Here is a 16,948-nt window from a genome sequence, read left to right as displayed (position 1 = left end):
TAACAACATTAAGGGGAGTTTTAACATAATTCCTCTTTATCATGTGTGCATATGCAAAAGAGTACAATAACAATAGCGAAACTAAGAACGGTGATATGCAATGATGAGAAAATTAATAACTTTAGTTGTTGGAATTTATGTGACATACTTTTTTTCTTTTAATTTGTTCTAAAAAAAAGTTGTCATCTTTCTATATTTAGAAATAATTTAATTTTAAAATTTTTATTTATCCGTAATGAGATAATTTATACCTACAAAAATGTCGAAGGTTTGTTTTAGATCAAAAGTTACGGAAGTCTTCGTTTCTTTCTTAAAATTCATGCCATGTCAAATGGTGCCACATAAATTGGAATGACGAGAGTACAATAAATATAGACTAATTCTTAAAGTAATTTTCAATATTTAGAAGAGAATCTTTCATGTTTTGATATTGTAATACTCCATATTTTATTAATATTTGACAAAAAGAAATGTAAATGGCAAAAAGTAAAAGAGAGGGGTGAAGTGTCCAAAGACCTAAACTATAAGGTGTTTGGTGTAAATACATATTAATCATTGGACAACGCATATATACAATACATTTACGTACAAGTACAACAAGTCAACAACAGAGAGAAACTGACTCATCCAAAGAGATGGATAGTGAGATACACGCGCCTTAAAAGTAGGTCACCTCGTAAAAGGCGGGGAACAACCTCCGTCTTCTCCAAATTTAAAAACCAAGAAACAGAATACACAGACCCCTCTTTGTCTAGTTAGTTGCCACCACAAAAAAAAAATACGACTAACGACTCCTACAACTATATTATAGTTACTAGCAGCTGATTCATTTCTTGTTTAAACAATAGTACAACAAGAGAGAGAAAGAAAAATTAAGAGAGTTTTCTTGAAATTGCACATAAAACTGAATGTTGTTCGATTTTCATATTTGAGATGAAAAAAAGAGTACTATGAATCTAACTCGAAAAATTAGACATATTTATAAAAGGAAGGATTTGGAGAAATGTGATGAGGGGTTGTTTATAAAATATTGAAAGGAACAAACATAAGAAAATAAGTAGACTTACAAAACGCACATGGCTTCTTGAGTTTGTTTCTTTTGGTCTCCACATATTTTTTGTTTTAAAATTTTTATTTTTTGGGTTTTTGGTGGTTTTTTTCTCTTTGCATTCACATGGTCTCCTTTAACATTCTTCATAAAGGTCCAAAGGCTTGGGGTATTATTTTTATCTTTGACTGAGCACTTTCAAGAGATTCTTTCAGATCTACAGTGAAAAGGAGAGAAGGTGTGACTCAGAAATTTTTCAACCAACTTTCTTCTTCTTCTTCTTCTTCTTCTTGTTCTGATTCAATAGAAAGTTTCAAGAATTCTTGAAAACAAAGAAAGGTGACAACTTTTAAGTCATTTAGTTGACTTTGGTATCTGTGTTACGTGAAATTTGATCTCAGTTTGCATTGCTTATTAGCCCATTTTTCATTGGAATAGGCAATTTGAGTTGCTCATTGTATTATCAGTTAGTTGATGAATCCAAGTTGGCTAATTTTTCAATTTTTTTCTCATCTGAATTATTAATCTTTGAGGCATTAAGTATATGTCCCACCTCAATTATGTTCTTGAATTGTAGTATTCTTTATATTCTTGTTGGAGGTTGCAATAAAGGGTTGATTTTTTTTTCTTTTGCTACCCCATATGAATCATTTGCTCATGTTGATGCATAACTTAAGTTTGTTGATAGTTTCTTTAACAATTAACATTAGCTTTTGATTGCAGAAGATTTTTTTGCTTCAAATCAATGATATACCAACAATTTTACTAGCTTCTGCTGTAAAAAGAGAAAATTTGACAAGTTGAAGTTTTTCATTGGTGACTTGTGATGAAGCAAACTGGAATAAATTCTTGCTGATGATTCTGTCACTTTTCACTTCCTATATTTGGATCTTAAAAGATGAAGCCTTCTTAATGCTTGTGGAAATTTCTCAGAGAGATTCAGCTTTTAGTTGTTCTATTGAAGAAAGGTGTAGTGGCTTTTGGCCAGCAATTTGGTATTATCTGTTGTATATATCCTATTGATTATGTGTATATTCATCTATTTGCTCTTTGTTGCACTTGCCTCTCAACTGATACATGAGTCTCACATTGGTTTTTCCAATTATGAATGAATACACTCATCTTTCTTATCCATTTTGTATGCAGCCTTTTTAAGCAGTTCAGCAAAAGGATCTCGAATGGTCACATGCGCCTAGAACAATTTCTCATTCTCCTTATAGCTCTCCGTGTTGAGGATCTTAATTGAAAATTCAGTTAAGTTAAGCTCAGATGCGAGAATTGTATCCTGAGAGTAAAGTTCAGCAATAGTTTGACTTTCTGATTGTAACATAGAATAAGTCTAAAATGGTTTGCGAGATGGAAAGTGGTCAAGCAGATGACATGGACATGGAAATGGAAATGCTTTCGTCGATGTGGCCTGAAGATATGAATGAAGCTGGAAAACAATTCAATATAGATAATCCAGGACTAGATCAAGATATGTTGGAGGAGGTTACAATCAATGAGGATTCCACAATAGTTGATTTCATGCGCCTCTCCGAACTTACTAATTATAGCGAAAAAGGGTCATCTCAGTTGGCCTACTTGGTAAAGAACTGGGAATATAAGCAGGAAAATGCTGTAAGGCTACTCAGAGAAGAGCTTGACAGTCTTAGCAAGCAACAACAAGAATCAGAGCTCAAGAAATTGGAGATATTGGAGAAGTATCAATTCGAGGAGGAAAGATATGGGGGTGATAAGCGTCCAATCTCTATATTGGATGAAGAATTGAAGAGATACATATTCCATGAGGTTCCTAGGAAAAGGAATGATGTGAGAGTTCAAGACAAACTAGAAATAGATGCCGAGTATGACAGCATAAAGTACTGGAAGCAGAGAGCTGAACATTTGGGGAAGTTGTTGGAAGCGAGCGTTCAAAGGGAGCAGACACTACTTGAGAAATTGCAGGAAAGCATAGAAAAACTTGAAAGGCAGTCCTCTCCAGTGGAAGAATTATCTCAGGTTCTGAAAAGAGCAGATAATTTCTTACACTTTGTCCTCCAGAATGCACCGGTTGTCATAGGCCACCAGGTCAGTTTTCTCTAAGAATGATTAGCTGACCTTGCCTAACGTTTCTCCCAAAATCATGTTATATAGTTCTGTAGATATTACCTTGTTGTATCCTTTTGCTTTACAAACTTCTAACCAGACTTATTTTCTCTTCTTAATTTTGTTTCTCCATTCTAGTTCTTTCCATTTTTTTGTATGTAAATTTCTGTACCTTTCCTACTTGTAGTAGTTAAAGCTACCGAGCAAAATGGAATTCTTTTTCAGATGAAGAGAATAGACAGCTATGTCTTAAATTTGGCTGCTCCAACATTATCATGTATGTTATTACAGTTCTCTGAGTTAATGGGACATCAGCTTCATTTGCTCTTGCCTAGTATTAGCTTCACATATGTTGTATCTTCCTCAATGATTTTCAAAATCAAATCATGATATGATGTTTTTTACCATCAAACTAAGTCATGCTCTGTGAATAAATTTGATATTTTCTTCCCCATCATTATAAGCAACTCAATTAATTAATCTACAAGCCTAGGTAAACAGTTGACAGAATACAGGCTGGAGAGTAAATGAGTTGCGCAAATCATTTGCGAAAGTCTAGCAACATACTTTTTAGAACTGTCATTTCTAAAGCTGTGCCTGAGCCTTAGATACTACTCGAACAATGGATAAGTCAAGTATAGGAGCTGCAGACTGCAAACACATATGCTACACTACTAACAACTACCATCTGTCATCCCGGGGACATAAGAAGCTCTCACATTGTCCTAATGATTTAAATACCAGTTACCTTATTTACTAAAACCATGCATTTCCTACTATCATAAATAGGAAAAGAAGTTTTAACTATTGATGCTTGTGTGGTAGACTTCTTCAAAATGGCCTTTCTGATTAAACTTAAGCCAGATAATGGAGGAATCACTTCTGCATATATATTTTAAATGCCTACTCAAAATGTCTTTTAGTGTTTGTTTGCATCAGTCGCAAGTGTGAGAAAGTCCTGGCTTCCAGCATAGTCCAATTGGTCGTACTTGAAAATGCAAGCTACACGTAGTTAGCATCGAAACAGTCTATCTCCCTTTCCTCAATTGTTGTAAGAAACAAAGTTTAATTGGATATCTCTGCATACTTCAATGATCTGATCAGTTTTTCTGCTAGATATTAGAAGTAATTGGGGTGATGAATTTTTTCCTTCTACTCATTCCCCCGATTCCCTCTTCCTAAATATAATTGTCCTCATTTGTCACCAGTAGTTGGACCACTTCCAAATCTTCTTTAACCTCTTTATCATTTTCCTTCTATTTAGAAGGCATATTCATTATTGACATCATATGTTTGGAAGAAACTAAGTGTTCCAATATTCTTTGGTGCAGGATAAAGAGTTGCGCTATCGTTTTATCTACAATCATTTCCCAAGTTTGCGTGAAGAGGTATTTTAACATAATATGCTATAGAACTTCTCCTTAGAAAATGTGAGGTTGCTCATTCTCTCTGGAGGGGAGTTAGTATCTTCTTATTACTCATTCGTTCACTTTGAGGAACTTCTTTGGCATTTATAAAGGTCTTTTAGAATCTGGTATATGCTTTCCTCAATCATACTTATCTTTCAGGATATCATAGGGAAAACAGATGTAGAAATCTTTACTGGTGCTGGTGTAAAGGAATCTCAAGACTTCAAAAAAGAGGTTTTGGAGCGAGGAATACCGGCAAAGAGGGAAATTACATTCGATACGGGACTATTTGGGTCAAAGACCTTTCTAATATATGTCGAACCTGTGTTCAGTAAGGCAGGAGAGACCATTGGTGTAAATTATATGGGAATGGAGATAACTGATCAGGTGAGTTAAATTCTTTACCAGTAGCTCTTGTTGGTATCCGCTATAATGTTTCCGAGGAAATTTTGAATTATTTTGTTCAAAACTTCAGCTTTATCATCAAAATCCAATGGTCTGCATTTCTTACTAGTAACTCTTGTTGGTAATTCTGCCTTTCTATCAAAATCCAAGTCTGTTCCATATAAGACTCTCTGCATCTCTTTGCTAACTCTTTGAGCTTTATCATCAACGTATTTATGGTGAATGATTTATGAAAGCTCAGTAGCAATGTTAATGATCAAATTGCAGGTAAGGAAAAGAGAAAGAATGGCAAAGCTACGAGAAGAGATAGCTGTACAGAAGGCCAAGGAGACAGAACTTAACAAAACTATTCACATAACAGGTTCATTTGCACATTATATGCTTTTATGTATATATATGTGGAGTCAGCTGCTAGAAGAATAATCATCACTAATGTTATCTTCTTTTATTTGTTGCAAAGGAGACAATGCGAGCAAAACAAATGCTTGCAACCATGTCTCATGAGATTAGATCTCCTTTGTCAGGAGTAGTCAGCATGACCGAGATTCTTTCTAACACAAAACTGGACAAGGAACAACGTCAGCTTGTGAATGTAATGTTATCTTCAGGAGACTTGGTTCTTCAACTAATAAATGATATCCTTGATCTTTCCAAAGTTGAATCAGGTTCAACTTCATTTCCTCTTCTCTCTTATGTTGCAGTATTTGCTAAAGAATTTGACGCTATCTCCTAGATGTTAATTAGCATGTGGATGTTGCTATGAATGGTGTAGATCCAGTTTTCACTCTGTCTATTGTAGGAATGAATTTCATGAGTTTTTGATTTACAAACTTAGCTGGAAAGTTGAAGGACATTGTTCAATACATGAAGAGCTTAAGAAATAAGAATAAAGAAAAGGATATGATAATTATTTGGACAAGAGGTAGTTTGCAAATTTGAGAAAACAATTATTCTGTTTAGATTTCTTTTTGGATAACACAAGTGTCTCAGTGATATGCTAATTAACTCTATGGTATTTTACATGAACAACATTTGTCAGTGTCTGAGTGATTTCGTTTCTTCTCTTATCATTAAATGGTTATATATACTTGAGTAACTTGATCGTACTGAAAGAAAGAAATTGTATAATTCTTCTTCAGGAGTAATGAAGTTGGAAGCCACAAAATTCCGACCAAGGGAGGTTGTAAAGCATGTCTTGCAAACTGCAGCAGCATCACTACAGAAAATGTTAACTTTGGAAGGACACGTTTCTGAAGATGTTCCTATTGAGGTAAGAACTCTACCATGAATTATTCACGTTGATGTTAACTTCGTCCCATTGTTCGACCCCATTTATAAGAACATGACACCAAAAAAAGCTCAGAAAGATATTAGTTTCATATTATTTATTGCTTTACATTTTATTAACTATAAATTACTATTTGGTCTCTGCTACTGAACCCGATTGAGCACCTCGGCATCTTGTTATTCTGGCTTGTAAGTAAGTCAAAGCAATAGTTTTGTTGCTGTTTCTGGGCGTAGAGTTATTTTTTTTAGATCAGAACTGCACTAGTACCAAATCAGGAGCTATTCGATTATAATTGAATGCAACTCAAGGAGATTATGAATTGATTCAAAGTTAAAAACAAGAAGCATCATGAAATGGACTTAGTGATTGCACTAACTTATTGACTGCCCAGGAACTCCTCAATCCAGATTTCTTGGAAGGATTATATTTTCAATTTTTATTCCTAGTTTGGCAAAATGTTGGAGATACCTTCACCTGCAATTTAGTATGTAACAAACATGAATATGAGCATTCAACTTTTTAGCAATATGTAGAAGATTATGACTAGCAGCCGTGTTTGATATTCCAAGCCAAAATTCTAGCAGGCATCATCTGTGTTCTTTTTGCACATACCAGACCAACCTTACTGTCATTCACTGATGAGCATCCAATTGAAGGAATAGCTTTTCTGTTTGTATTATTCTTGCAACTATTTGAGTGAGATGAGTGCTATAGGAGCGGTTGAAAGCTTTGGAAAACAGTGTACATGTCTGTTGACCATTTGACCTGGACTCCTCACAGTTATGATTTAGAAATTTGACCTAATAAAAGCATGTCTAACAGCTTGTTCCCCCCCAAATTCATTATCTATCCAGTTTATTTTTATGGTCTTCCTACTGAAGAGTTCTCCTTAAATCAGGTTATTGGGGATGTACTAAGAATTCGCCAGATTCTCACGAACTTGATCAGGTATGTTGGTTGCTGAACGCTTCCGTGGTGCTAGATCATTCATGCTATAGTGCTCATTAGTTGAAACATCTCCTGCATGTTCTTATTTCTTTTTTAGTCTTGTTCTCGTTCTCTGCAAATCAAAGATATCTCTACAGTGGAAAGAAATGAAATGTGGACATCCTTCTGTTACTTGAGCATCCCAAATTTTGGCATCCTGTTATTTCATAGTAAAGTACCAGAAAAGATTCTCTTTCTGTTTGTTGAGAAACACTTAATATTTGTCTTTTCATGAATCAATAAGATACTTACAACTATAATGCCACCTTTGCTTCATTCATCCAGTTCATCATCTTGGATCTCCTTTTCATGTAACGCGACACAACTACTGAAATGTTGATATGTGCTTATCACTGCATTATGTGTAGTCCTTTCATTTATCTTAGGTGCACTAAAGTAGTTTTTTTATGTTATCCAGCAATGCTATAAAATTTACTCATGAGGGAAAGGTTGGTATAAAGCTATATGTGGTTGCCGAGCCATCTCCTCTTGTGAAACAAGGATCCCACAAGAGGATGGCTTCTGATAATTCAAAGGTTTCAGCAAAGATATGGAAGGAGGATAACTGTACATCACCATCTCACAACGCCCTTGTTCGAAAAGGCTCTGGTGGATGCAAAGATGCTGATGGTGCAAATGAAAGTCGGATGCACAATGGGGGGTGCAATTATTCAGAACAAAATGGGGCTTCAATAGAAGATGAACTGGATGATTCTAACCAGCAGGAAACAACTGTGTGGATACGTTGTGATGTTTACGACACTGGGATTGGAATACCAGGTACTTACAAACTCTGCATTTCTTATTTAAGTCTGTTGGCATATTCATGATGCCATAACTTGGCTCTTTATTTTATTTTATTTTAAAAATTATGGTTCTATTGTTGCTAATCCAGTTTTACCTTGATTAACAGAAAATGCAATACCCACTCTATTCAAGAAATATATGCAAGTTGGAGCAGATACTGCTCGGAAGTATGGTGGGACAGGACTAGGATTGGCAATCTGCAAACAACTGGTAATTGAAGTGTTTACTCAATAATATGAAAAAATTACTAAAGAAAGAGCCTATTTAGCTTTCTTGTATTTTGAGTCATAACATTATCTATGATAATATCCTTAAACTTTCCTTTCACTACTATATTTCTTCTTTAATACTGTGATTTTGCTTGTCTTGAGCGTGGGGTCTATCGTAGACAGCCTCTCTACCTGTACAAGGTAGGAGTAAGGTTTGCGTACATAGTACCCTCCCCAGATCCCGCTTGTGGGATCCCACTGGGTATGTTGTAATATCCTTAAACTTCCCGATATAGTGGCAAATTGTGAAGTTACATCCCTCACATGGAGTCATAGGGCCTTTTATATTACAATGCCTAACCTTTTATGTTTTCTTGGTTCATCTGGATTAATAAAGTTGCTTTTTCTTAGCAAGCATCATTTTATGATCCCGTAAATATGGCTACATTCACTAAAGGGCATAACAATTTTCACTTATGGTGACATGACTTTAGCAGAAGTGTCTATGATATTAGTACTTACCTTGACCCCTCATGTTTTAATTGAACAGGCTGAGCTTATGGGAGGTCATATGACTGTATCCAGCAAAGAGCACCATGGATCTACCTTTACATTTATTCTACCTTACACGGTTTCGCCTTTGTGTGATAATTCGGATGACAATGAAGAACTCTCCGAAATAGATAATCATGATACTGCTTCCGAAGAAAATGATGATGATATAAATTCTGGCTTTTTCCAATTCCAACCGCGCACTTTAGGCTCGTTGTTTTCTTCACACAGTTCTGGAAGAGGCACAAAACTATCAGCAAACGGTTTTGGGTTTAACACTTCGAATAAGAGTAACGGGTTGCCAGTGAACTCCTATTCTTTCCCTTCCCATAGCAATACATCAAAAGAGACAGGTTCAGTAGAAGATGCATGTTCAGTAGCTGATGCTGTTGATACATCTTCTGAGCCTGAGTCTTCGTTGAGACACTCCCGAAATTCTGGCAACCCAAGCACGTCCGGTAGAGAGCAAACGAGTAATGGTGTTGTAGATCATCACTTCCATACCCCTTGTTTAACGTCCACTGATGCAAAAAGAGATCAAGGTGAAATTACAGAGAAAATAGAAAAAAGTCAGCTGCAGGAACAACCTGATAGAAGTTCTGAGTGCTCTTCTAGCAATGCTGCAAAGACTTTAAAAACCTCAACAAAACCCAATATCCTCCTTGTAGAAGACAACAAAATACTTGTGATGGTAACACGGTCGATGATGAAGCAGTTGGGTCATGACATAGATATAGTGAATAATGGAATAGAAGCTGTGCGTGCTGTTCAACGCGACAGTTATGACCTCATTCTAATGGTATGTTTGATTTAATTTCATTTGGCGAAGCTTTAGCATGTAGCATGATGGCTTATACTCCTACACATGCATGTTTCTTGGTCATGTTAGTATCCCATCTATTGCACAGTTAAAATGAGGGTCCTTGAACATCTAAATAAGAAAAGCTTCAGATTTGGGACTTCCACATTCTCAGTCCATAAGTATCCAGATAAGAAATGTAGCACCAGATGACAATGTGCTGTCTTGTCCAATGTTTGCAGCAGATGACGTACCTATAAACAGAAACTTTCTTGTTCTTTACATGCATTAACAGCTTAAATTTGGTAACAAACATTATCCAGGGACTCGAATAATGCTATTTTTTATTTTGTGCAGGATGTGTGCATGCCAGTTATGGATGGTCTTCAAGCTACAAGATTGATACGATCATTTGAGGAATCTGGTAACTGGGACGCAGCAAAGGATGCTGGCATTGATGAAGAGGTGTCTCCTTCACAAGGAAGTGGGAAGCGGATTCCTATCATTGCAGTAAGAGTCTAAACACTAAATGCATAGCTGTTTATGCAAATGAAAAAAATAAAAATATCAGGCTATTCCTAACATATTGAAGCTTCCAAATACTAGGACATTTATGTGGCTAGCCTCCTAGCTTGTTTTTTCATCGTTTCATGCATTGCTTTTCTTTTCCGGTTAATTCTCTGCTGCTGCTGCTTACTGATGAAACTCGTTTACGTTATTGCAGATGACAGCCAATGCATTATCAGAAAGTGCAGAAGAGTGTTATGCAAATGGTATGGACTCTTTTGTATCAAAGCCAGTTACATTCCAAAAGTTAAAAGAGTGTCTTCAACAGTATCTGCCATGACATCTTTCCTTGTAAATGTATGCAAACTGTACAGGAAAAGAAGAAGAAAAAAGAAAAAAATGAATGTGTTAGGAAATTTTGTAATCAGTGTATCAAGTTGCTATGCAACTAGTTATCTTGTTCAGAATGATCAATGTACATTAATAGTCGGCCTTTTGTTCCTCTACTAGTCCTCATAGCGGCCATCTGAAACTGATGATGTGGACTTCAACAAAAATGGAAAGGTTTTTTATGAATTCCATTGAAGAGGGAATAAACTACGAGCATCAATTGTATCGTTACACTGACAGTGTATATTACTTATAAGCTCTTTCAAATACATATATATTTACCCCACCAGGATTTGCAATAGTATACTAACTGATGTTTCCAATTTGTTACTTCTGTTCGTGTTGATAATAAAGAATAAACTCCATTCGATCTCCTTAACCGTTTCCCAGTTGGACAAACAAGAACCCTTTCACTTTTTGAAACAGTTTAGCAAGCAATTAAAGCAACTGCTTTAGGCCCCATATTTTTGGCTGTCCTATTTTTTGTTACACCTAATAGGCTATGTATAAGTTTAAATGTCCTATGAAGTGAAAAAGTTTGATTTTTTTCTTTAACAAGTATAGAGAAGAATGATTTGCAAAACCTATGATATATAGGAAGTACAAATTTGATAAGAATGTGATAATAAAATCTCAAAATCTTTCGAAGAGTCCTTTGGAAATTGATTACTGTATACATAGTAGACAAAATTATTTTTTTCACTTCAAAATATATTTGAACAATTCGAAGCATACGAAAATATATTTGATTTTCTATTTAGCGGTAAAGATTAAGATCACTAGATGATGAAATTTTGAAAAACTATTGCCTTAATCTTGAATGTTCCTTGAAGCATAATAATCAATTCGATATTGATGGTTTAGATTTATTTTTGAAATTAAAAATATTAAGAAAAATAGTATAATTAGAAGATAACAGTTTAATTGATACACTTGGTCAAATAAAAAAATTTGATCCTTTTTTCCAATGCCGATATTACTTATGGAATAATGGTAATAACTCTTGTTTCCGTTCTAGCGGAAAGAAATTTTCAAAATTAAAATTGATAAAATCTCACCTAAGATAAATAATGTTTTAATAAAGATTAAATGGATTAACTATATTGCCAATTAAGAAAGACTTATTAGGACTTATTGATTATAAGAAAATTATTAATAACTTTGTATCTAAGAAACACTAGAAAAATAGACTTCAAATAAATAAATAATTTTTTTAAAAAAAAGAAGTTAAGGCCCGTCATAAAGTTTGGTTTTATGCCACAAAACTCGTCGGGCCATCCCTGCATTTTAGAGTAATGTAAAGTCATAAAAGTGGCAAAGCTAACCCAAACCTATTTGATCCGCCCAACCCGCCGAAGTTTTAATAGGTTTTGGCTATAATGATTTTGAAAATAGGCTGTTTTGGGCTAGCCCAAGTTAACCCCTTAAAAAGCCATCAGCCCAAATGGACTCACGATGATCCCCAACCTTGACGAATGAAATTGTTCAATTTTAGAGTTCTACCTACCCATGTGTTGGAAAATATTTTCTAATTTTTTCATGTTTGGTTGATTTGCATATTTGAAAAACATTTTCTTTATGAATTCGTTTTTCACCATAAGATGAGGAACTATCAAATAAAATTCTAAATCTAAATTGAGGAAAGAAATCATTTGACATGAATTGATATTTATTCCAAAACATAAGATAATTTTTATATATGCTTGTTTAAAAGTTGAGAATATTGCAAAGATTTGGGTCAATTTGGGCGGGTTGAGTTACAACCCATTATTTCGCCCATCTTGACCCAGCCCATCTTATATCCCAAGTGAACTGTAGGCAGAGTTGGACAATTACCCATTTAATGAGTCAGCCCATCTTGACCAACCCAAATACAACCCAAACAATCCATTTGCCACCCCTATTTAAAAGGCAAAAGCTAGAGCAAAATTTACCACGCTTATCTTTTAACTTTCAAAGTATATAGTAGTAAATATTGATTGGAATATATTTGAATAATTAGACTAAATATAGGGGAAAGACATGAAAATCTCATAAAAAGAAAATCTTAGACAAATTTGACTAGATAATCTAGAAAATTATAATTATAATTACACAAATAACAATAACTCAAAAAGGAAGTTACATTATTACATTACTTGAAGTTACATTACTTGAAGTTACATTATTATTATTATTATTATTATTATTTGGTTTCCCACCCGGTATCCGGTACCTGCATTGGGGCCCGACTAAATTCGGATTCGCGCCGGGAAGTCCCATATAGCGCTCCCTAACAAAGGCGACTCCATACCCATGGCTCGAACACGAAACCTCTGGTTAAAGATGAAGGAACCACTCCACCACAACCCTTGTCGGTGAAGTTACATTATTTCCTCGTTACATCATTTAAAGAAATGTCTCCTTGGCACCTTAATTGGCAAGTACTCGAACAAATTCATGCTCGGTCAAAACTTACTCATATAAAATGTTTACACCAAATTATACTGGTATGGCATCTAATACTACTAGTGCCTCGTGTGGATTCCTTTCCCTTGTTAGTGCATATATAAAAGTTTTATTCCTTGCTCCTTGTATATATACATAAAGTATTCGTCTTCTTTCAACTCGAGACTCGTCAGCTTCACACCACATTCTCCAATCTCTAATACAACTGGTAAGGTACGTCGTTTGCACGTTGAAAATCTTGATTTTTGTACATATCGATCTAATGCCTTTTTTAATTTGTTCCGCTTGCCGTAAAGGTTTTTTGGTTAAGTTATTGAAATATTATATATGACTAATATCTAATCCCTAGTTTTAATAATATTCAGCTATTTAGGTAAATGTTTTTAATAATAAATCAAATAAATATTATCGAAAACCAATACTTATTGGTTGATCCAATTATTATTGTACTTTGACTTATAGCCTGTTTGGCCAAGACGGAAAAATCAACTTATTTTGAGAATTGCTTTTTAAAAAAGTGCTTCTGAAAAAAATACTTTTAGAGATAAGCAGTTTGTGTTTGATTAATCACTTGAAAAAATACTTTTGAGCAATAATTTGTGTTTGACCAAACTTTTCAAAAAGTGCTTTTAAGTATCAAATTATGAATAAGGAAATGAATAGATTTACTTAATAGTTAATATTATAAGTAAATAAATAATCTCAAAAATTTGTTATTACATGCAATAATTAAATCTTTTTATTTTATTTAAGTAAAATATGAAAATAAAATTAAAAAGTACTTTAATTCTTTTAATATTATTCAAATATATTAAAAATTATTTAACAAATACAAAAACATTCACCCCTAAAGTCATTATATATTAGAAAACTATCCTAAAAATAAGAAGAAATATTTATACATTAATATCCTAAGTATTAGATTTAACGGTTATTTTGGTATATACTATATTTTGTTAAGGGTATTTTTGGTAAGAAAAAAAGGCAAAACTGCTTCTACTTCTGCTTTTGGGAAGAAGGTACTTTTTTCTGCTTCTCAGAAACTGCTTCTGCTTCTTCCCAAAAATATTTTTTTTCCCAAAACAAGCTTGGCCAAACACCTTAAGTTAAGAAAAAAAAATGCTTTTGAGAAAAAAAGTACTTTTGGCCTTTGGAGAAGCTTGGCCAAACAGACTATTAATATTGTCTCGACAGAAGAACTTAAATCCGATGCATTTGAAGTCCTCTCAGGCAAAAAGCGAGTCCAGAACCAAAATATGGTTCTTTTGAACTCAAAGAACCAAAATGTATAGAAAAAATAACTGGTGATCATAATATATATAATGCCCTTTTAAAGGGCGCTATACTTTGACGGTCGTTTGGCCAGTTAAGTATAGCGCCCTTTTAAAAGGCACTATATTTGAACCTTAAAAGAGCGGGAAGGTATAGCGCCTTATATTAAGACACTATAGTATAGCGTCTTAATATAAGGCGCTATACCCACATAAAAAGCCGTCCAGTCCCCTTTCACACTATAGTGTCTTAATATAAGGCGCTATACCCACATAAAAAGCCGTCCAGTCCCCTTCCACACCAAACCAGTCTCGTCCCCCTCCCCCCCGCATTAAACAAATACAAACAACGGTCCCCCCATTGTTTACGAAAAAAAGCTCGAGTGTAGCCCACCGGTCTCACAAAAAGTATAGATTCTCGGTCCCACGTCCTAGCTAAGGCGTTATCTCGTAGTGAGTTGCTCGTTTCGGCTCCAAATCACCAAATCTTCAACTTTCCAAAAACTTTAAATCGAGGTATTTCGACTTAGTTTTTGTTAAAACTCGTATAAAAAATGCATATTAGTTGTTTTTAATGTGCTCTATGTTATTTTGTGATTGTTTTGTGATTTAACTAATTTGTTATTTTTTATCCGGACTATAGTATTAGTGTGCTAAAAAAATTAGTAAAATAGAGAAATTATTATTAGTTGTTAAAAAAATATTAATTAGTCACTTTTTACTATAGTATATGTATTTACGTGATTGTTTTGTGATTAAATTTATTTGTTATTTTTATCCGGTTTAGATTATTTATTTTCTAAAAGACTAGTAAAATAGATAAATTGTTACTTTAGTTCTCTGTAGTGGTATCTTGTGGCCTAATGTAGTGCTCGTATTTGTAATGTAGTACCCTTTTAGCATAGTAAAATGTAGTGCCCTTTAGCGTAGTATCCTTGTAGTTATTGAAATTAATCATTTAAGTATCTCTTAAACCCAAAAATACGTCAAAAAAGCTGATAGTTCAAATACAAACTCTCTCCAATTCTAGTCAACAAATGTAAGAAAATAACATGAGAAAACAACAATATTTGTCAAACTAAGTATTGTTATATGAATATTTAATAATTAAATCCTGTATAGTTTTGAAAATTAATTATTTAATTTTATTATTGTCAAAAATAAGCGAGTAACAAACAAACATATAAAATAATAAAACTAGCATATAAAATAATAAACTAACATATAAAATAATAGACCCGTTGAGTGATAAATTCGGGAAATTTTCTCATCGTGAACACAAGAATTTAGGATACTTTGGTGCTACTGGGCCTCAAATATTGAGTCCGGAACCAAAATGTGAATATTTAATAATTAAATCCTGTATAGTTATGAAAATTAATTATTTAATTTTGTTATAGTCAAAAATAGGTGAGTAACAAACAAACATATAAAATAATAAAACTAACATATAAAATATAAAATTTTAATATTGAAAATGTATCAACTTAATTAACAATATAGTAAAAATATCGAATAAAATTTAATATTAAAGGTATTGCAATATATTTAAGCAATGAAAAAAAAAATATAATTAATATTGTTCAATTTACAGTAGTCGTCATGTAGGTTCCGCCCTTGCATCCCGGACCTGCCTCGCTAGAGCTACTGTTGCTACAGGCCGAGCATAGGTCTTCCTATATATGGGAGGGAAAATTATTGGCCCAGACGTTCCGCGCCAGAAGAGTAGACGATATGTGGGACTTTTTTAGGGGCCACCATCTCCATCCCCAGCTGCAGCTGGATTGGTCGTTGATCACGACTTTGATAGAGCGGTGGCGACCGGAGACACACACATTCTATTTTCCCATTGGTGAGGCCACTATCACGGCCTGGGAGCGGTTCCTGCAATTGCAGCCACCTCTACCACCCTTCGCTCCGGATGCACCACCTCTGTTTCTCCCTTTACCTAGGAGGTGGGTTGAAAGGCGAGGATATGGACGCGAGTACGAGGCTCGACATAATCTCCCCTATTGCAGGGATTTGTTGGATTTGCTGGAGGGCGCACAGATAAATATATACTTAATTTTACTTGGCCTGGCTTTAAATGTGTTGTGTATACTCACGGTTCCTGCTTTTACTTAATAGTTCATTTGGAGGCCATACAACGACGAGCTAATAGCTGGTTCGCCCGATTATTGCTCGACCGACCAAATTATGTGGAGCTCTTCCGTCATATTTATGTGTCTCGATATTGTCGAGCATCATGCCACCGAGCGAGTCCTTCGCTAGTTTGGTCGACTGCAGCTTATACCTCTACCGCCCGCTGGGCATATAACACATTACTAGTGGGATGATCGTTCTAGGGTGGACCAGACATATGTGGCATGGCTAGAGGCGCAGATCAATACTTGGGACCAACGACATGACCTGATTCCGCCCCCTCTTCACCTGACCGGATGGATGGTGGGCATGAGTATATGGGCTGGTACTGCAGCGTTACCCGACTCTTCGTCAGGAATCCCGTTCATCGCGCTGGCGGTAGGTACGTTCCATATGCCTGGAGGCATGAGGCACTGGTATGTTATTTGATATACTTACTTATAACGTTAACCTAGCATTCCGTAATTTATATTTTACATGTTGTGCAGGCTATTGGCCTACATCTGTTCCACCAGTTGGGACTGCAGATGCAGCAGCATACCGGCGAGGGAGCAGCCGCTTTGCACGAGTATGGCCGACAAGTTACAGATCTGGCTTC

The 16,948-nt window shown here is 34.9% G+C and overlaps 1 protein-coding gene across 1 annotated transcript; it reads left to right on the top strand.

Moving 5' to 3' along the window:
* The first annotated feature begins 810 nt into the window (after window positions 1-810).
* LOC107767345 (histidine kinase 5-like) lies at window positions 811-10,770 on the top strand. Its single transcript, XM_016586316.2, has 13 exons — window positions 811-1,387; window positions 2,195-3,118; window positions 4,468-4,524; window positions 4,705-4,932; window positions 5,218-5,311; window positions 5,409-5,615; window positions 6,090-6,220; window positions 7,137-7,186; window positions 7,644-8,005; window positions 8,139-8,242; window positions 8,792-9,592; window positions 9,950-10,102; window positions 10,317-10,770. Exons 2-13 carry the CDS (start codon window positions 2,393-2,395, stop codon window positions 10,437-10,439), a joined length of 3,036 nt encoding a protein of 1,011 aa, XP_016441802.2. The 5' UTR covers window positions 811-1,387; window positions 2,195-2,392; the 3' UTR covers window positions 10,440-10,770.
* The last annotated feature ends 6,178 nt before the right edge of the window (window positions 10,771-16,948 follow it).

This window comes from Nicotiana tabacum, chromosome 23 (assembly GCF_000715075.1).
Source record: "Nicotiana tabacum cultivar K326 chromosome 23, ASM71507v2, whole genome shotgun sequence".
Taxonomy (NCBI): domain Eukaryota; kingdom Viridiplantae; phylum Streptophyta; class Magnoliopsida; order Solanales; family Solanaceae; genus Nicotiana; species Nicotiana tabacum.
This window is presented reverse-complemented; position numbering and strand designations above follow the sequence as displayed.

Bases quoted from the DNA above. Each gene is read 5' to 3' on its own strand.
- LOC107767345 (XM_016586316.2), top strand. From the start codon at position 2,393: ATGGTTTGCGAGATGGAAAGTGGTCAAGCAGATGACATGGACATGGAA. The intron at 6,221-7,136 runs GTAAGAACTCTA...TCCTTAAATCAG, and splicing joins CTGAAGATGTTCCTATTGAG to GTTATTGGGGATGTACTAAG. The intron at 7,187-7,643 runs GTATGTTGGTTG...TATGTTATCCAG, and splicing joins ATTCTCACGAACTTGATCAG to CAATGCTATAAAATTTACTC.